The 20,442-nt window shown below is 42.7% G+C and overlaps 1 protein-coding gene across 5 annotated transcripts in view; it reads right to left on the bottom strand.

Annotated features, from left to right (window-relative positions):
• Nucleotides 1-20,142, bottom strand: part of RCOR3 (REST corepressor 3) — a 50,703-nt gene extending 30,561 nt beyond the window's left edge. Inside the window, exons 1-7 of one of the 5 annotated variants that reach the window (XM_075530006.1) lie at nt 19,780-20,142; nt 19,299-19,355; nt 10,490-10,567; nt 7,388-7,440; nt 5,471-5,632; nt 3,897-4,021; nt 3,064-3,142 (exon numbers count right to left, since the gene is read on the bottom strand). In XM_075530006.1, coding sequence (XP_075386121.1) covers nt 3,064-3,142; nt 3,897-4,021; nt 5,471-5,632; nt 7,388-7,440; nt 10,490-10,567; nt 19,299-19,355; nt 19,780-19,948 — 723 coding nt within the window. In that variant the 5' untranslated portion in view covers nt 19,949-20,142. The remainder of the gene's footprint in view (nt 1-3,063; nt 3,143-3,896; nt 4,022-5,470; nt 5,633-7,387; nt 7,441-10,489; nt 10,568-19,298; nt 19,356-19,779) is intronic. The other 4 variants (XM_075530021.1, XM_075530014.1, XM_075530026.1 and 1 more) reach the window with 4 other exon arrangements.
• Between the last annotated feature and the right edge of the window lie 300 nt (nt 20,143-20,442).

Below are 20,442 nucleotides of genomic sequence, written 5' to 3'. Positions count from 1 at the left end.
AGGCACTGGGGGGACCCGTGAACAATGAGTGGTGGGATTGGGGGAAGAAATCAGTGTTGAAGTGAGGGTGTGGTCGCCATCTCTTCCAAGAATACAGGTTACCTCACAACCTGGTCTTTGGGACTTAACCACGCCAGAGCGAGTGACTGTAATCCCGGATGTGGCAGTCAGGTTATTACTGGTGGCCACTGTCAGCAGTTTGAGGGAGGCAGGAGGACAGGAGCAGCCTGACTGAAGCCACCTCCAGAATGAAGCCAGGAGCCCAGTTCCTGCACGAAGGCTTGGGCGAAGATGATTTTGTTTTTAAACGGAAAGAGCTGAACATACTTCAGCTACAGTAAAAAGGTTAAAAATATGAGCAGAAGATGGGAGAAGTGATGGAGAAAGTCCCAGAGATATAAAGGGCTGGCTAAGGCTGCACAAGCAGTGGGGATGGTTCAGACCAAGGGAAAGGGCCCTTCTTGCTGTGGAGCCAGAGAGAGGGCGGGCGGCATTCAGGCAGACTGTTCATCCCACAAACAGAGAAACTGACTACCTGCCATATATAAAATGCTGGGGCACAAGATGACTAACTCAGTCCTGGTTTCAAAGAGTTCACAGTTTGGTGGGGAAATCGGTAATTAGAACGTTCTAACTGTACAAGCAGAGGTTAGGATAAAGCGCTGGAATTTCAGGGAGTGCCTCTCTGCCTGACATTTTCAGTGAAGTAGAAGGTAAAGTTACCTGCCAAGTTTTATGGGGGGGGGGGGGAGGGGAGTGGTAGGCGATGGGTAGAAAGAAATTAATATTCAAAAGAGAGACTAAGACAACAGCAACATTTATTACAGATATTCTCCCCCATGGATGCTACAGTAATAGACAATGCCTCTGATTTTCAGAGTGACCCTGTTGCTTTCATCTGACCAAAGGCAGCTAACAACTCAAAGGCAATGATGACTAAGCAGCACCCATGGGAGGGACTCGGCAGAGGCCTGCACAGAAGGCCTGCGAAGTATATAATACTATTTTTTTAAAGAGAGAGAGAGAGAGAGAGAGAGAGAGAGAGAGAGAGAGAGAGAGAGGCAGAGGACTACACTAAGATTGAAAACTACTTTCTAAAGCAGCACCAATCTATATCATTAGGCTGTTTTCCCGGCCTGGGCCTTTCCCACCAAGAAGAACAAGTGCGCCAGCACCATAGCTTTCCAGGCCTGGGGAAGGGAGCTCCAGGCAGTGAGAAGAGAGCAATCCAATGAGATGCTCACTGGCCTACGGTTCAGGGAAGCAGACAAAAGGACTAGGCTGGCAGAAAGAAAGGAATCAGAGAATTTAGGAACATTCAGCAGAAAAATATGAATTTGAGGAGAGAAGGATTTAAAATTTTTTCACAGAGGAAGAGTTTAAGATAAGGAAAGGGGTCAGCATGGGCTATGACACTAAATGACCTATGAGGGATGGAGTCAGTACACTGGATGAGGTCATATAGCTGGTAAACATTGTTTATGTGACTCAGATCTACTGTCTCCAATCTCAGCACTCATTTTACGATTTTACAGCTACACCTTCTTCTATGCCGGCACTTGGGCCATTTTTGTGATTTAACTCCTTGCCGTAGTAAGCAGTATGAGTCCTAACGTTGCCTTTCTTACTGATTTACGTCACCATTATTTTAACTATACTGAAGAGTGAGAGTACTTTTCTAGTCTGCGATTCTTCTATCTCCTCCTCGGCGGAGGAGCTCCACCAAGTTCAATGTCCTCAGTGGGATGAAAAGAGTGGTAGGGACATAGAGAAGTCAGGGAGACACAGAACCGAGCTCACGGTCACTGAGCTGACTGTGACTCATAGCGGTGCTACACGACAGGGTACAATTGCCCCTGTGGGTTTCTGAGACTGCGGCTGTCTGAGAATAGAAAACCTCGTCTTTCTCCGAGTGTCTGGTGGTTTTGAATCATGGACCTTGCGAGGCGCAGTCCAGTGTATACCCCAGTTTGCCATCAGTCAGAGCTTTATGGGTGTTCCCTGCCTGATACTGTCCTGAACTAGGAGGAGACGTTATCTGCCAAGTTTTAGGTGGCATCCATGTGTGGTCCAAAATGTGTAGGGTCTCAGTGTGTTTGCTGAATGTGTCAATATACCTGAGTGGCAGGTATGTTAACCCAAAACTAATAAATCCACTGCTGTGAGTCGGTTCTTACTCACAGAAGCCCAGTAGAAGAGCAGAACTGCCCTCACTGTAACCTTTACAGAGGCAGACTGCCACATCTTTCCCCCAGATAGCAGGTGGGCTTGACCAGCTGACTTTTCGTTTCACAGCTGAGCCTTTCACAGCTGTGCCACCAGGGCCCCCGCAGCTATGCTAACTTTGAACAAGCTACAACAGGAAAACAAGGTAACAAAATCAGGATGCTTATACCCTCATTTGTAGATTTCCCGTGGATTACAGAACCTGGGTCACCCATGGCAGGACTTTCACTTCTTGGTGGCAGAGAGCACTAAACCCACTTAGATTGCTGGCTCACTGAGTTCTAGAGTGCTGACCCAAAAGCTTCCAGTTGGCACTGAAACACACTACCTCTTGAACTGAGAGTCCTGTACACTGCAAACGAATGACACTGTCAGCAGCCAGCTTGGGGTGTGAGTATACCCACAGTGGTCCTGGTTGTAGCGGTTATGATTTGGACTGCTAACCACAAGGTCAGCAGTTTGAAACCACTGGGTGTGCTCCACGGCAAAAGATGAGGCTTTCTATCCCCATAAACAGTCTCAGAAATCCACAGGGGCAGCTCTACCCTACCCTGTGGGGCTGCTATGAGTTGGCATTGACTCAATGGCAGCATGTTTGGTTTTTTGAGAGAGTGGCCTTCGAAGAAAAAGGACTGGCCATCTACTTCTGCAACGTCAGCTACTGAAAACCTTTGGGGCACAGTTCTACTCTAACACACATGGAGACCATGAGTCAGAACCAGGAGGGCTCGGATTTATTTAACTATTAAAGACTTTCCTTGGTATGAATATTTGTATGTGTTACATGAGTAGATTTATAGAAAAATTACAAGAACTCTATTTAATAATTACCATTACCTCTTTTTTGGTTTCCTTTTTAGGATCATAATCACTATCATTCCCATCCATTGGATGTGTTTCTTCCACATCATCATCACTGAAAAGAAATGAAGATTAGTAAACTTAATTGTCTCCATTCAATTCTATTCCAACATTCTTATCAAACTTTAATAAACTCAAATACTTTTATTATTAGTTTCCAATAGAACGATACTTGTCCTCAGGAGGATGAACTTGTAATTTATATATTTACTATGTAAATAAAACATTGAACCTTTTGGGTTTAGAGACTCATTTAGCAAACATTTTTAGCTAAGAGAGAGAACATAGATACCCCCCCGCCCCCCCCCCCCCCCACACACACTGGAAATGGGGTTAGAAACACATTGATCATTTGGGTGGAAAAAAGCATGAACATATTTCAGTTTTCTGGCTACAGGATAAAGACAGGCAAAACCAAGTAAAACGATCTTTACTGCGAGAAAGGCCCGGCTACAATAGCGCAGACTTCCAGTCACTCAGACAACTGTGCAAAGAGCATCTTCCAAAGAATACATTCCTTAAAATATTCTAACTATATGTACTGACTATACAATACTAAAAATTATGATTACTGCTAAATACAACTCAAGTATAACTCAGATGGGATATTTGCTGGTATGAGTTAAAGGGTTGAAGAGAATTCTTACTCTTAAGATTTCTGACCACTCGGCTCTTCCTGTCAGAGTAGAAACAGAATGTAAGGATGGCAAGTATTTATAATGCGTTGTGAAATTTTTTCTGATGTCAAAGATATAAGCAATCCAATGCAGTGTCCCTAACAATGCAATTGCAGAAGGCACTGAACGTACCTGTCCCCTTGATTATGTCTGTTAGCTAGTTTACGAGCTTGGCGGTCCATCAGACTTGTCCTGGATCGAGTCTTTTTCCAGGAGTAGTAGTATTTTACGAGGCTCGCAATTGTCTTATCTGGAAGCTTTAAAAAGCCAACAACAAAGCATATGTTCGATCAGCTACATAGCAAATAAAAGCATAAATGCAAGCGATTTAGAATATCCTTATGATTTACAGAGCTAAATAGTACTATGTAGTCACAGAGTTCCCTGCCACACCAGTGTCTCCGTCATTTCTGAGGGAACTTTCCTACTCGCCCTGTGAGAGGCAGGGGTCACAATGTAACGGTGAGAATGTCCCCGCCCCCCCGAGTCCCCTGCCACAGTCATGCTGGTGGTGGTCAAGATCTGTTTTCTTTACAAAGGGACACAACTGTTTTTATCTCTATATAAATTGGAATTTAATAAATTAAGATAATAATTCAAATACCATAAAAGTCACCACTTGAAAAGATTTTAAGTATATTCATGATATTGTGTAACCATAGGAACTCATTCCCTCACATTGTGTCTGCTACATCAAGAAGTCCTGTACCCATTAGCAGCCTCTCTCATTCCTCCCTCGCCAAGCCCTGGCAATCACACTCTACCTCTGCAGATTTTCCCTCTCTGGACATTTCAGGTGAATGGATTCACATAATACATGGTCTCTTTTACTTAGCACAATTTTTCCAAGAAGAGCCATTCAAGTATTTTCACAGTAAACTTAAAACAAGAACTTTGTTTTAAATCCAGGTTTTAAAAAGATACATCGTGCAAACAGATTGTATTTGGCAAACACAGCTTTTGTGTATAGTCTAAGTACCATGCACTATATCTGCCATACTGGCCGACAGGGAGATGGCCCCCAGTCAAAAAAGTTTACTCTCTGGGAATGGAAGGCATCTAGATATATTTGTGAATATTTCATAATTCCCATCCATTGGGCTAAAATTAATTGTTTACTACACCAAGCTCTCAGGTTTATACAGTTTTATCATATTATTCAAATTTAAGTGCCTGAAATCTCCAGTATTCCTACTTTAAATCAACAACAAAAAACAAACAGCAGCAGTAGCTGATAACAAAATTGAAATAATGAATTCTTATATTGGGTGTTTACAACCCAAATAAGTTAGAAAAAAGCATTCTATTGAGTAAAAGAAAAGGAAATATATATATATTTAAATCATTTTATTGGGGTTCATACAACTCTTACTACAATCCACATATACATCAATCGTGTAAAGCACATAAAGGATATATTTTAAAATTATTTAAGAATGGGAATTTTGATCTCCCCTCCCCTTCCCGAATTACAAATACAGTTAACATCTACTACATACCTAGTTAAACTAAAATAAGCACTGGTTAGTGTGAAAGAGCACGCAACTGTCATGCACTTTATTGGTTGCCAAAAGCAGAATTATTATATATTTCAATATATAATTATTTAGAATTAAATTGCGAACAGTTTTATATTTGATAATAAGGAAGTCCTTAACAGTATGTCATTCAAGTATGAATCACAGAAAGACTGAAAGCACCATTACCATTTGCTGAATCCTGTGAAAGCTCTTCCCATGAAAACTAAAGGCTTGCTCAAAGAGGACTTTATCTTCCACTGTCCACTCATCCGGAAAGGGGGTGAAATTAGGGAGATCAGCAAGGGACTTCTCAATGTTATGCTTATGCCAGAACAACATGCCAAGTGCCTTTGAAGAGAAATCATTCCCCTTTGGTTTTAATGGACTTAGGTTTCATTACACTTACTTAAGAAAGTTCAACACAAATTAGGTTAAAAGTTTAAGCCTGCAAGTTCAACTGAAAACACACTCACAGTTTGGGGCTTTTAATTAAGAGTAACCAAATAGGAGAGCATTTTTAGTTATTTTTTTTAAATCAGGGCCTCAGAACAGTGACTATCCTGACATACCGTACTTGCTGCAGAATCTAGGAAAAACGGTGAGCTCAGGAGAGTGACTAATTACCGAAGCAAAGCTGTAGACTCAGATTTCCCCCCATATTTATTCACTTGTCAAAGCTTTAAGAAATGCTAAAAGGAAAATACCCAGTAAATCAATAGTTGAGTGAAGTCTGACACTAATTACAGCACAAAACCAAAAGTGCTTGGTTAAGAGGAAATTCGGTATAGGAATATTTAAATTGTAACTTTTCAGAACTATGTCACGGATTAAAACCCTAGAAGAGCACCTCACCTACAATGTTCACAGCTCACTACCCTAACACGTACTTCTAACGGTCGCTCCAACACCAGCAGAGAATTCTCCTTCAGCCCTATCAGTAATTTCAATGACTTGATTGCCAAGTACCCAGAAAGCCTGAAATGGACATCTTCTAAACTTAGATTGTAGTCCTTTAAAACTATTATGAATCAAAAACACATGCAGCACATTTGAAAGAGATAAATGTTCTAATAAACTGAAAAGGCTTAAAACACAGGATAAAAGTAAGGGCTTCAAAATTCACACCAAAAAATTAACTCCATTTGGAAAGAAATGACTCAATTTCACAGATCATATGACTTTAGTTTATGATGTAACTATATCCCCAAGTATTAAAAAATGAGACCTTAATCCAGGTTTATGACACATTTACTACTTGTCTAAAAGCAAATCAAATCATTTTACTATTAATTCTAATGAAAGTTGGTGTACTTAGTAGAAATAGGGCTTAGAAATCTTTATTTTTCTCTTGCCATGTTCTCAAACTCACTCATAATTAGAAGCAGTGAACCATACATATGGTTTTTGTTTTTAAAAAAATCATTTTATTAGGGGCTCATATAACTCTTATCACAATCCATACATATATCAATTGTGTAAAGCACATTTGTACATTTATTACCCTCACATACATATGGTTTTTAGAGTCATTAAAAGAAGCACAAAAATCAGAACCCCTTGTGAATTATTTCAATCAAAATTAAGAACTCTTAAATTTTTTCTTTAAATGACAAGCATAACTTTTAGATGTTTAGGATCAAAAAGCAAAACAAAAACTATCTGAAATCTTTTTTCTGAATGGAAGATTTACCGCATATACTCGAGTATAAGCCGACTAGAATTTCAGCCGCGGCACCTAATTCTACCCCAAAGCTCCACCAACAATGCGCTGAAAGACGCAGCTTATACACGAGTATAGACGGTATCAAAATTCTATTCAGGTATAGTTGTCCCTAAATACAACAAAACATATTTCTCATTTGGACCAATATCTGTTACTGCATGCTTTTAGAACCCAAACCAAAGACAGTGAGAACAGTGCTCAAGTTTTTGAGAGGAATGAAGTTTAGGAGTGAAATTCAGAATAACGAAAAGTCAGACTTTTGCTAAAACATTTTTCTTCTCTGTAACGTTGGCTGAGCTTCTGAGGCTAGGAGTGGCCGTTAGATGCCTTTGTAATTGGGAAGGAGCGAGGCAGGCCTGACTGCTGTGTTCGCTACATACCTGCTCCACATTGTAGCCATGCTTTTCCTTTGCGATCGCAATATACTCGTCCACTGGAACAGAACGATGAGAAACAATTATTTTCATTCACGTCCAGGTCTAATTTTTCTAATACAACAAAGTATAATCATTCATAGTCTAGAAATTAAAATGTTATAACAAAGAGACCGTTGCTTATATAAATAGGGTCAAAAGTTCACTACATCCAAATTTTATGTAGCATTATTTATCTCTATGACCATGTAGCATACACTTGTTCAATCCACTGACATTATAATTGTTTTACACACACACACAACCAAAACAAATAACAAAAAAACCTACAATGTTTTAATGTCTTGATTTTCTGTGCAAGTCTTTATTTGAAGAGACTTGCCTATTTAAGACACTCTCTCATATTCAGAGTTAGCCCAAAGGCCAATTTACCATCTTCTTTCTGACTGCGGCATAAAGGATAGTTTAGCATGTGTTCGGTCATTTACGTACAATGATGATGATTTATCTAAGTATGCTTCAGTAACTCTGTGCTGAGTCTTGGTGGCAGAACGGTTACAGTGCTCGGCAGCAAGGATGGCTGAGTGAGCCTACCAGCCACAGCAAGGGAGAAAGATAGGAGTTTACTTCCGGAAAGGTTTACAGCCTTGGAAACCCCATGCAGTCGTTTTACTCTGTCCCACCAAACCAAAGCAAGCCAAACTCACGGCTATTGAGTTGATTCTGACTCACCGCAACTCTACTGGAACTGCCCTGGGGGGTTTCCAAGACGTAACTCTACAGGAGTTGGTCTCGTATTTCTTCTAGGGGAATAGCCAGTGGGTTTGAGCTGCTGATCTTTCAGTTAGCAGCCTGACCCCAAACCATTCTACCACCAGGGCTCCTCTACGCTGTCCTACAAGCTTGCTTTTAGGTCAGAATCAGCTCCACAGCAGTAGCTTGTGTTCTGCAGTATCCCTGAAATTTCTTCAGCAATTCCTGCCTGCTTGCTATATAAAAGATGTTTGAGCACTTTATTCATCCTCCATATGTAATCAGGTCAAGAGAATTTAGATAAGCACTGTTTCATTGATGATATATTATTTCAAAGGCTCATTGCCTAGAAGTCTGCTAGATCACATTCACTTTTGTGTTAAGTCCCATAGCCACTCCTTCCTGATCGTTTACAGTAAACGTGTACATATACATGACATTCAGGGGGGTTTAGAACCCCTGGTGGGCCAGTGGTTAAGCACTAGACTACTGATGGAAAGGCTGGCAATTTGAACCCCCTAACTACACAACAGAATGTAATCTACACAACAGAAGAAAATCTGCTTCTGTAAAGATTTGGAAATATTCTGGGCAGTTCTACTCTGCCCTATAGGGATGCTATGAATTGTAATCAACTCAAAAGCACTGGGCTTTGCACACTCACTCTTATACACACTTTTATATCTGTGCTTTCATCTATTTTTGAGAAGCAGTGACTAAGAATTCTGAACATAGGTCTACCTGGGTTTAAGAGCCTCCACCTGATTACTAGCTGCTTGACCTCTTTGTACCTTTACTTCCTCATTCTAAAATGGTAATAAAATCAACCCCCTCTTCTTAGGATTAATAAGTTATCATATGCAAAGTTCTCAGAATAGCACCTGGACATTATAAGAACTTTCTAAGTGTTTATTATTATTCTGTCAGTAGTTTAATATGCTATTATAACCATAATACTAATATAATGCTATTGTTATGGATGTTACAACTCTCCAGCCTAAGCTTTGGGTGTAGAAAATTCCTGTGCTACAGTTTTAGAACCCATAGCACCTAGGGGTCACTCACTTCAGTTCTGTGTATGTGCTAACTCACACACGTGTCCTACAGTCAAGAGAAGGCTTAACACCATCAACAGACCTATGGACCTCAAGCCTGGCTATGCGTTAGAATCACTGGGGGGCCTTGAACATAAAATGTCCAGCTGCTACCTTAAGTTTGGGACAGCGACCAGACTGGAGCAGCTTTTCGATTGTAACGGACAGCCAGGGCTGACTAGCCACTGCTCGGGGTCTCCAGATGAGTATTCCAGTGAACATTATGTGACAAGATGTCCATGTGCTGAATTTTGTTTTCCACTCGGCCTAAGAAATGTGACGTTGCAAAAACCCCCAAGTCCTAAAACAGCAAACTTCAGTGATGTGTTCACGTGTAGTTTGTGAACGGAAACCTCTGTTACGTTTTACAGTGCTCAGTCCAGCTGAACAACTCCGGTTTCTGTTAAGAACGCCTCAAGGGCACGATTCTTAGACCATCAGCTAACCTTTTTGCTGGTGCTCTAATTCTCTTAAAGAAGAACCACCTGGTATGCAGACACATTCGAAGCCCGCTCAATGCATCAATATATATGTTTAGACTTCGGACGTCATTAATTTTCAGGGGACTAAATAGCCACCATGAGACATCTTCTGGATGTTACTATTTAGAGTATCAAGCTTATTTTACAGCTGCCAGGATAGCTGTTCCATACAGTTTTATAAATGCAACATCAACTAAATGGAGGATGGGTATTTCAGCATTGTTACCTGCGTGTTTCCTATATCTGATGTGCCGCAAGGGACTGGGTCCGCTACATCACACTGTAGTCTACAGCCACACCATAATTCAAGTAGTGCACAGGCAATGATCCTGAAGGTCTCCGTCCAGAAATGGAGAGCACAGATGACCCAGGGCTGCTGAAGTCACTTCTTTTCCCTTTCCTCGTGACAATGGTAATGACAGTGGGCTCTTTGCCGCTTGAGGGCACGTCTTTACAGCTCCACAAACCGAGAAACGCCTGGGCGGCTGTCTACATAGTTAGTAACTCCCGCCCCAGCTTGATGCTTTCAGTGGGAATGCCATCAGATGCTAGGTTTGTGCATTCTTCATGGGCCTGACACAAATTGGAATGATCAACCCACTATCTTTCAAAAGGAAAAATCACTCTCATAGAACCACCTCCATTACAAAAACAAAACAATACAGATAAAACTCTTCTCTTCTGAGAATCTGAGAGGTCCAAAAACAAACAGAGGGAGATTTTTAATCAACTGTTAGGTTGTCTTTGTTCACAGAAACATTCAATAGCAGCAAACTTACATTTGGCATCTGGGATACTGTGATATGGAGACCAGACAAGCATCCCTCCATTGTCTTTCTCTGTGTACTTTGTAGAGCCTGGGGGAAAATTAATTACTGTGAATATGACAGGTTTCTTTCTTTCAAAATTAAGTATAAATGATATGAGCTTCTATTTTAGTACAGTGCCTGCAAAGAGAAACAAAGGACAGGGAAAATGAGAAGGAAAACAAAGATTTACATTAAATTGAAAAATGAACACTGGCTTCGATTTAAACATCTTCTTTTCTGAAGTACACCATCCTTGCTTAAGAGAGAATAAAGCAGGTTTAATCTTTTTCCATTACTTAGAGGTCATCATTAAACACTTCCTCTCAAACCTAGATGAAATGCCTCAGATATTGTTTTGCCCCATATTTAAATAGGCCCAGATTTCAGTAGTTTTGTTGTTTTTAATCATTTTGATTTAATCTTACTTCTTGCTAAGAGCATGCCAGCTATTTCTTTCTAAACAATTTCCTTTTATAAAATTACATTCCAAAGAGAAAGTCAATTAGCCTCTGGTAGATCTCGTCTAGCGACACGCAAGGGACCCCAACAGTTTTACTGTCAGAGATCCCTAGAAACCGGATTATGGAGGATTGAACCATGGTATGATATGGGTCAACTGACCTCCCTCTTGACCCAATCAGAATTTTCTCTAGGCTCAAATATTTCTCACGTGTCCTAGAACAGAAATTTCTTCTCTGGTTTTTTAAATATTGTTGATCTTTTCTTTCTTACTGTATGTTTTTGCAATATTCTTCTTCTTTCTGCTTCATTTTTTGGTTAGGTTTCCCAGTTTATGAAGCACTGGAATGGATGTATAGACACTAATTGATGCAATGGTTTATCTGGGACAGTTTGGGGATAGGGGGTGAATTAGGGAGCAAACAGTGAACGTGAGACTGGGGAGGGAGCACTACAACTGATTGTGATAATGTACATACAACTCTTTTTAAAAGCGATTTAACTATGGAAGTGTTGAATATGCATGACATCAAGAAAACTACTACTTCAAAAAAAGAACCACACTTGACCCATGGTTACCATAGGTGGAGAAAGAGCTGCTGCTTAGGGGAGGGGGCACTGAGTTTGTCAATGATGGTGGAATTTGGAAAAGCTTATCAATAATGATTATACATCATAAAGAATATAATCAATGGCAATGAATTATACATGTAGAAGTTGTTGAATTGAGAGAATGCTTTGTTGTATATATTGTTGCTGTAATTAAAATAATTACATAAATAACAATGAGCACACGGAAGAAGAAAATGTTTTAAAATTGATTTGGTAATAATCGTACAACTCTTCTCGATAGGATTGAGCTATTGTACAATATATGTAGTGTCAATAAAGCTGTTAATAAATAAAAGGTGGCAAAAAATGGCCAAGAAAAGTCAAGAAACAAAAGTTAATACAATCTGAGAGCCTCCTTCTAATCCATGGAAATACTAACCTTGTTTCTAATTTACTTCTAATCTGCAATTTTGAAAGTCAGAACAATCTAATTCTATTAAAGCTGCCTATCAATTAAGAATAAAGAGAATGCATGAAAGTCTGACACCTGAGCTAAGAAGATGGATGTGGGTCCCTCCTCTTATTTTCTGTGGTCCTTGTCTAGCTTCTTCCTATGTTTTAATTGCAGTCAAGTTCATTAAAGCTCTCAACAGTGAAGCATCTTCTCAAGCATTTCACATGGTTTCAGACCTACCCAGGAATGGCTGGGTGGTGCAAACAGTTAAGAGGTTCGAGTCTTCGCACAGACTTTGAAGAAAGGCCTGGCCACCTGCATCTTAAAAACCAGCCACCAAAAGCCCACGGAGCATACGTTTCCACTGAGATGGTGGGGCCACTAGGAGTTGGTTATCACCATGGTGACAGTTTGTTTTTACCTATGAATACCATTATATGGTAACATAAAGGTAAACGGATACCAAAACAAACCAAAAGAAACAAAACCCAACCCTCTGCCAAGTCAATTCCATTTCAGAGGGGCCTTATCTAGGCTTCCAAAAGGTATACCTTTGTACTGGGACACAGCCTCATTTTCTCCCAAAGAGGAGGTGCTGTGTTCTACTAATTATCTCACTCCTGACTAATGCCAGAACCCCAAGCCCATCCACATTAATACTAACATAAAACTCTTGAGGCTAAACCGTAATCATTCATAACATTATTATCGGGAAGGAAAAAAAAACAGTAAGCGGTAGGAGTGAGGAAGTTCATTACCTATGTGATCTCCATTTAGAGGTTATCGGTCAAGAAATAATTTATCATCAGCGGTTTAGTGTTTGGGTTTTTTTAGAAAAACATACATTACCACTCTAAGTTCAATCACGGTTAGTGAATAAAGTTTTTTTTTAATGATGTTTTAGTATCAGGAAAAGGTTAAGGATGGGGAAAAACACATATCAGGAGCAACATAAAGCATTAAAAAGATGATAATTAAAAATTTTTTAAAGTTAAAACCAATTGTATTTCCCCACAAGTATATCTTTAATAAAAGAACTAAAATATAATTTAAGAAAATGAAAATCTGAAGTTATCAAAATATACTAAAAAATATAAAATTTTCAGTGCTTAAAAAAACTTCATTAACACTAATTTTTAACCCTATAACCAAAATTCCCAAAGAGCCCATCTGCTCAGATAAAACCCATGTTAGACGAGGCCTACATTTAATTAAATCTATTGCTTTTTCTCTGTATCCTAAGCCAAAATCCTTTAACATGGGACTGATTCTTCTTGTGCAATTGATTTATTACAAAATGATCACTTAAAGCCTACTTAATAGAACAAGCAATGCTGCAAAGAAAGGTTCCCACTTAGCCTCAAGGCTTAGTCGCGTATCATGCTTAATATTTAAACATTCCTTGCATCTCACTGTTGCATCACAGAAAGTCTGAAGTAATGTCTACATGCAATTTTTCTTCTCAAAGTATTTTATGTTTTTCCCTCATGAAAAGCAGGCTACATTTCTTCCAAATTCTTCTCATGGTAGTCAAAGGTGTGACCTGTGGGGACTAACAGCCCTTCTAACACTAGGGGATCTGTGAAGGGGGGGGGGGCGTGGGTGTCTGGAGCGGGGCGCAGGCGGTACGCCCTATAACAAACAATACCTAATTTAGCATTTTACAAATATTCTTTCCCTAACCCTGAATTGGACACCACCATTATCCATCATCTATGAAGTGCCAAGCAGGCCCAAAAGATGAAGCTCACAGGAAATGCTAAGTGTCAATGTAATGGCTAAGGGTGGATTGTAGTCTCAGCCTGGCCACTTACCAGCTAGCTCTCCTTGGACAAATCTAGTCAACCAGTCTGGACTTTCCCCTCATCTGTGCAAAGGATACTGAGCGGGCCTTGCTTTACAGATGCTTAAGAGAATTAAATGGACTTCTAGATAAAGGCTCCAGCACATGAAGAATATTATAATAAATTGCAACTACTATTAAAAGAAGCCCTTTTGGCACTGTCAGTTAAGCATCAAACTGCTAACCACAAGGACAATAGTTCTAATCTATCTACTCAAATGTAGAAGGATGAGACAGTCTGCTCCCATAAAGATTTATAGCCTTGGAAATCCTAGATAGGATCATTATGAGTCAGAATTTCTTCAATGGCAATGGATTGTAATCACATATTAAACATAGCTCCCTTCTTTTCCCTAGAAATGTTTCTTGTCACCTATTAATCAACTTAATAAATCTAAGGTGGTTATAACTCAAATGGCTGGTGCTCGCGCTCATCAACCCTTGAAAGTGTAACTCAATGGCTGACAAGATCTTCTTTTTCTCACAAGTCAGACACACCCCTTCTCTTATAGCAAAAGAAAATAACTTTATTGTTAAAACAATGTATTTACCCCCTTAGAATGCAGTGACCTAGTTGTTTTATCTTTTGCCATATAATGAGAAGAAATATTTGAAGAAAACCATGTGATATACTATATACAACTTTAAAAATGTTAAGATTTAAGTGTTTCTTAAATTTCTACTATTAATCCTAGGCTGAGTAATAGGTTTATTATCGTTTATTATAACCAACTTCAAACTGGGGCACACAAAGCCTTTCCAAGGGGCTTAAGACCAGGAATGCGTTTTAAGGGCAGCAATTTTCAGATCTACAACTTCCCTGTCTTCTTTTCCTAAGGCGGGTCTGCTTGAGAAGGCACCTGCATAACTAGACTCTCTTTTCACAAATGCCCTCCTCTCATTTATGAAAGAGAGGAAAGTCTCTTACCCGTCTCCAATCTTACAAGAGTCCTCTGTTCAAGGTTTTGAAACTCCCAGGGCATCAACTAGTGCCGTCAAAACCCTTCTTCAATCACAGCACCGAGACCATTAGTTTATGCATTCATATCTGTAATAACTTCAGCCAAGAAAGACTTAACACTCTGAACTTTGTGCTGACAAGAACACATATTGTGAAAAAAATGGATGCCCCCAAAAAAGAACACATCTATGGGAGTAGGCAAAGTGATCCATAAAGTATTTTCAAATACAAAATATAGATTGCAAAAGGTAAAAATCTGTGAGAAAAGAACAAGGAAATGGTACAAAAAGTAAATCAGAACAATATAAAATTTCAGATAGCTAAAAGCCAACTCAAATGATTTATAAATAGGTATTATATTATTGTAATATTTGTTTGATAGTATGTATTTAAAGTAAGGACACAGCAGCTTTATTCCAAAGTCTTGATATTTTCAGTACAATGGAGATTATATTCTTCAGCCATTTAAACTCACAGTAAAAAATTTCAACTTAAAAATTATTTTTCAATATTCTTTTGACTAGGTAAGCAAAGTATTATAAAGACCCTTGTTTTATAAACATTCCTCCTCATATAGTCTTCTGACACTAAAAACTAAGACCAAGAAAAATCAAAGAGAACATCCAATCTTTTATTAGCTTAAAGGCATCTCAGAGACGAGACTCTTAAAATCATCACACATAACTGCTCCTCAAATGTACATATACAAACTTAAGCAGGCACTGGAAGCAAGTTGGAGGAACCTAACAATGAAGCTGTAAAGGGGCACAGGATAAGCAGAGCACAGCGGAAAGTGGGTTGCTGCGCCTACGCTGAACGTTAGACGTCACCACCCTGGCACTTGATCGTCCTCCTTATGTTGCTTAAATTGATTCTAGTTTTTAATATTTTCTGCTTGCTTTTCAACTGAAGTATGTTTTGCTTTATTATTGTTAGTTGTTGCTTTAGATGTTTTTCTGTATATGAAATCCAGGGGAAGGAAATCTAGAGATAGTATCTGGATTAATGGTTCCTTGGGGGCATGGCAGGGGAGGCTGGGGGTAAATGGGGAGCTAACAATGATAAAAGGATGAAGAAAATGTTCTAAAACTAATTGTAGTGATGACTACACAATTCTTGATGTGACTGAACTATTAAACTGCATGATGTGAACTATACGTCAAGAAAACTGTTGGGGGTGGGGAAGGCACACGATAATCAGAGATTTGGAAAGAGACTTAATACCACCAAGAAAGAACCAGTAGTGGAGAGTGCACTTTGGACTCATGGTCCTTGCTCTGGGAACCTCCTAGAACCAGGAAATGCAGACAGAATGCTTTCCCCTAGGCCCAGCACTCTAGATGGGCATTTCTGACTTCCTGAAACTATGAGGGATCACTCTGAGTCAGCACTCGATGGCAGTGAGAAAAACTATTTGATTCCAAAATGCTATTATAAGTAATAAGAATGCTAATTAGTGAACCATAAATCCATTATTGGCAAGAGTCTCTTAATTAAGGTCCTAATCTCCTAACCCATGAGTTTGCAGACTTATTTGGCTGACCTTTTCAGCAGAAAATTTACTCAGTCCTCCATAGACAATGAAAAACTTGGTAGTATTGTCTGCTTTTGCAGCCTGCCCTGGCACACTACAGAGTCCCTCAGGGCGCAGAATTGTCCACTTTGGGGGACATTGTCCTAACTTCAATAGCGCTAACATTTCTTAATTCTCAGATTTTCTATGTCAGCTCAATAACTAATTCTTTCTGTGCTTCATCATCATCATCCCCAGTATCATCTTCTCTTGTCAAAGCAATCTTCACAAAAAAAAGTCCTCTAATTTTCCTACATTGTGTTCCTAATCTCAGAACCTCAGAGCTTTTTCTTGCAAATACTTGGAGGGTTATGGGTGAGCAACGTCTATAGAGTGCTTCATTAGACTTAAGGTAATAGGAAAATAAAGAGATTATGCCACGATTTCTACTATTAATTTGTTTTCCCAAATGTTTAATTTCTTACCTAATTATACTGAATTAATACCAAAGGACTTTATAAAACAGCACAAAGTATTAAAACATGCCTGCAGTACTACCTGAGTGGGGCACAGGCTCAATAGTCCCTTGCAAAAGTGTAATGATTGATTATTTACACTGGCTTGACAAGGTTAGCCTATAATAACCATATGAAAGCCCACCCAAGTGTAATCCTAACTGCGTAGGTTCAGTCGTATTCTAGAGAAGAATGACACAGGGAAGAAAAAGAAAAATAGGTGAACTTAAAAAATGCCTGGGTGAAAAGATAAGGCTTTCTGTTCCTGTAAAGAGTTACAGGAAACCCAGAGGCAGCTCAACCCTGTCTTACAAGGTGAGGGCAGTGAGGGTATTTGTTTGTTTAAACAAAGGTGACATTTGTTCTCATTCTACTAAAGAATTACCATTCCAGTTTCCAAATAAATGAAAAACAACCATTCCAAAATATTAATATCCTCAAGATTGTTTCATTCTATTTAGGTTGAAAACAAGCACAATAATGAGTGGGGGACCCAACACCTAAAATACTGACCATATGAAAGATGCAGGAGGTGTCCTACACCTCTGAAGCGACCTATGCTTCACAGTGGTCAGGCCTTAGCATGTAAGAGTCTGTTCCAGCGTGAAGTCTGGCTCTTAAATACAATGCATACCCCCTAACAAACCTGCTCAGAAAGAAAGCGCATTTTGAGGTTGTTGCCTAATAAATAAACATTGACTCATAAGCCTATCTCGTGGGGCAAAGAGAAAAGTTCAAAATAGCCAAGAAAGCCCCAATCCAGAAACGTATGAAAGTGCACCCAGAATCATTCTTTTGTAATTATGAAGTGAACTTTCACTGTGCACGGTTCGTTCCTTTCATCTACTCCTGCCAAGAACTCCATGAAATCGTTTTCATTTCCATTTCAAGGCTCGGAAAATTCAGCTTCGAGGCAGGCTTGCTTAATTCACAAAATAAGTTGGGAGTTAGGGGGTGGGATGCCATCTATCTTAAAGCTAACGCATGCTCTTTCCAAATGTCAAGCTACAACCCGAGGCAGGCACAGTAAGGTGAAAGTGTCCTTCAGCTACTAGCTCCATCAGTGAAGAACATTTGTTTCCCTAAGCACTTCACATTAGCCGAAGCCCAACTAACAGCGACAGGCTTGGAATAAACAGCATTAACACCATGCCATTTAAGACACAACCTCAACTGGCTCCGTTCTAACCCACTGGAAAATCGACTGTCCTGGTAACCTTTTCACACAGAACCTCCCCTCCTCCTGCTTTAGGTCCAGCAGCAGCCAAGGGCCCCCTGATACTCTGCTACACACACTCTTCAAATGGGCGGTAAACGGAGTTTTTGCACTGTTCTTGGTGGAGACGGGGGGGAAAAACCCACACCAAAACATTCTATAAACAAATAAACACGTTTCCCCTAAGAAAATACAAGCAAGCCCCTAGTGGGGCTTGAACTTAAAGGTGTAACACCGAGGTTAAGAGTCCGACACGGGAAGGTTACTGCCAACGAGCACTGGGTAAAAGACGGATCAAAGGTGGGTCTCGTAAAGGGCGGAGGTGTGGCCCTTTTAAACCCCCGTGCTCGGCGTTAAGCGAAGAGGGTCGGGTCTGGATGGGGCAGGGAGAAGGAAGCGCGCTCCGCTCCGGGAGGCTCCAGCGAGGGCGCCTCCATATGCGGAACTCTCGCCCAATCCCCGTCCAGGCAGAAATCCCGTGACCGCCAGGGAGCCTGTTTGGAGAAAAGTAGACAGGGAACCCGCAAGCTGGGCTGGCAGAGGCCGCTGGAACCTGGCTGCTCGCGGAGAAAATGTCTCCTTGGCAGCTGCAGCCGCCGTCCTGTGGTCGCACTTCCTAGGCCGGCTCGCCGCCGGGGTGTGCCTCCCGCCGCAGCCCACCCTCCCCGCCTCCGCCGCCGAGAAGCCGCGACCCAAGCGCCAGCACCTCGCCCCCACCCCCACCACCCCCCCAAAAAAAAGAGAGAGAAAAGGAAAACCCCGGCTGCGCGCCGGCCGGGCAGGGCTCGCCCTGGGCTTTCGCCGGTGACAGCAGCCCGGGCACCCGCCGCCCTTGCCGAGCGAGGCCCTGGGCTCCCGGGCTGGTTCGTGGCCATTGACATTCGCATGGTTCTTCCACAGCCTCTTAGCCTCCTCCCAGCCGCCCCTCCCTACCAGCCTCAGACCCCCCATCGGCCCAGGGCCGTCTCCCTGGGCTCACCCCACCTCTCTCCAAGCTCGGGGCGGGGGCAAGGGGGGGGTACGAAGGCGTCGCCACCACCGGGCAAGTGGCCTCCGAAGGCAACCATGTTAACCTTGCAATGCACACATCTGCCCACACGCCCTGTGTCACAGCCCTGCCAAGGCTGACAGCCTCCCCATCCCAGCCCCGCATCCTCGCCCAAGCCCACACCCAGGCCCCCCACCCCGCCCGGCACGCTCCCCTTCCCACCCCGAAGCAATCCCAGGAAAGGGGGGACGCGATCTGGTTTGGGCAAATATATCTACCTGGATCAAATTCAGGGATCCGAGCTTGGTATTCGGCTCCGACTCTCATCCCAACATCTGCAAAGCAATGCCAAGAAGAAGAAGGAGGGGGAAAAAAAAGAGTAGAGCGAGAAAGAAAAGAAACAAAAAGAAAGATAAGAGAAGGAAAAGAGACACTTAATCAAAGATAAAATTGCCGGGGTAAGGAAAGCTGCAGCGGAGGGTGATGGAAAGATAGCGACTCCGGGCACTCCGGGAGATGGCAGCGGATGGGGGCGGGGAGCGCGAGGGGGCGGAGGGCGGAGGATTGGTCGAGGGCGGGGGGGGGGGGACGGGGGTCGCGGGAGGGAGGGGGCTGCCGCTGCACTGCACCGGGAGTTCGAGGCTACCGCAGCGCCCGGCTCCGAGGGGAGGGAGGGAGGGCGGGCGGGAGCGCGGCGAAGGGAGGGGGCTGGGGGAGGGGAGGGAGGAGGGGGGCTGGCGGGGAGGAGTTCGAGGCTACCACCGTGCTCGTCGTCGCTGCTGCAGCCGCTCTCGGGCTCCGAGTAGTGCAGCCCGCCGTTGGTGGACGAGGCGCCGCTGCCGACGCCGCCCGCCGGGCTCTTGGCGCTGCCGTTGGCCGATCGGTTCTTCCCCAGTAACTCGGGCCCTTTCTCCATCATGCCGGGCATGGTAGCAAAGGGGAGGGGGAAAGGTGAGGGAACGAGGTAGGTGTCAGGGGGAAGGGGGAGATGGCTTACGAGCGCGGGCGGGAGGAAAAGGAGGAGGAGGAGGAGGAGGAGGAGAAGGCGGAGGAGGAGGAGGAGGAGGAGGAGGAGGAGGGTGTTAATGTGGAGCCGCCATAACCGCCCCGGTCCGGCAGTAGCGCAGTCGCCTCACAACAACCCGCCCCGGCCCCGCCTCTCTCCCCTCCTCCCTCCGCCCGCCGCCCGCCCCGCACTGCCCGGGCGCCCCTCTCGGCCGCGCCGCGCTCGACTCCGCCGCCGGTATCACTCCGCCCCGCAGGGAGGTTCCGGCCGCGGGGGGGAGGGGAGGGGGCGGGGGAGGGGCGGGGAAGCCCCGCTCGCCGACGGGCCCGGCCGCCCCAGCCGAGCGCGCAGAAACTCGCCGCAGAGGCGCGGCCGCCTCGCCGGCTTCCTGCCTAGGGGGCGCTCTGGGGCCCGGG

The sequence above is a fragment of the Tenrec ecaudatus genome, chromosome 1 (assembly GCF_050624435.1).
Source record: "Tenrec ecaudatus isolate mTenEca1 chromosome 1, mTenEca1.hap1, whole genome shotgun sequence".
NCBI classification, from domain to species: Eukaryota; Metazoa; Chordata; class Mammalia; order Afrosoricida; family Tenrecidae; genus Tenrec; species Tenrec ecaudatus.
The sequence above is the reverse complement of the archived record's forward strand: the minus strand, read 5'-3'. Positions and strand labels throughout refer to the sequence as shown.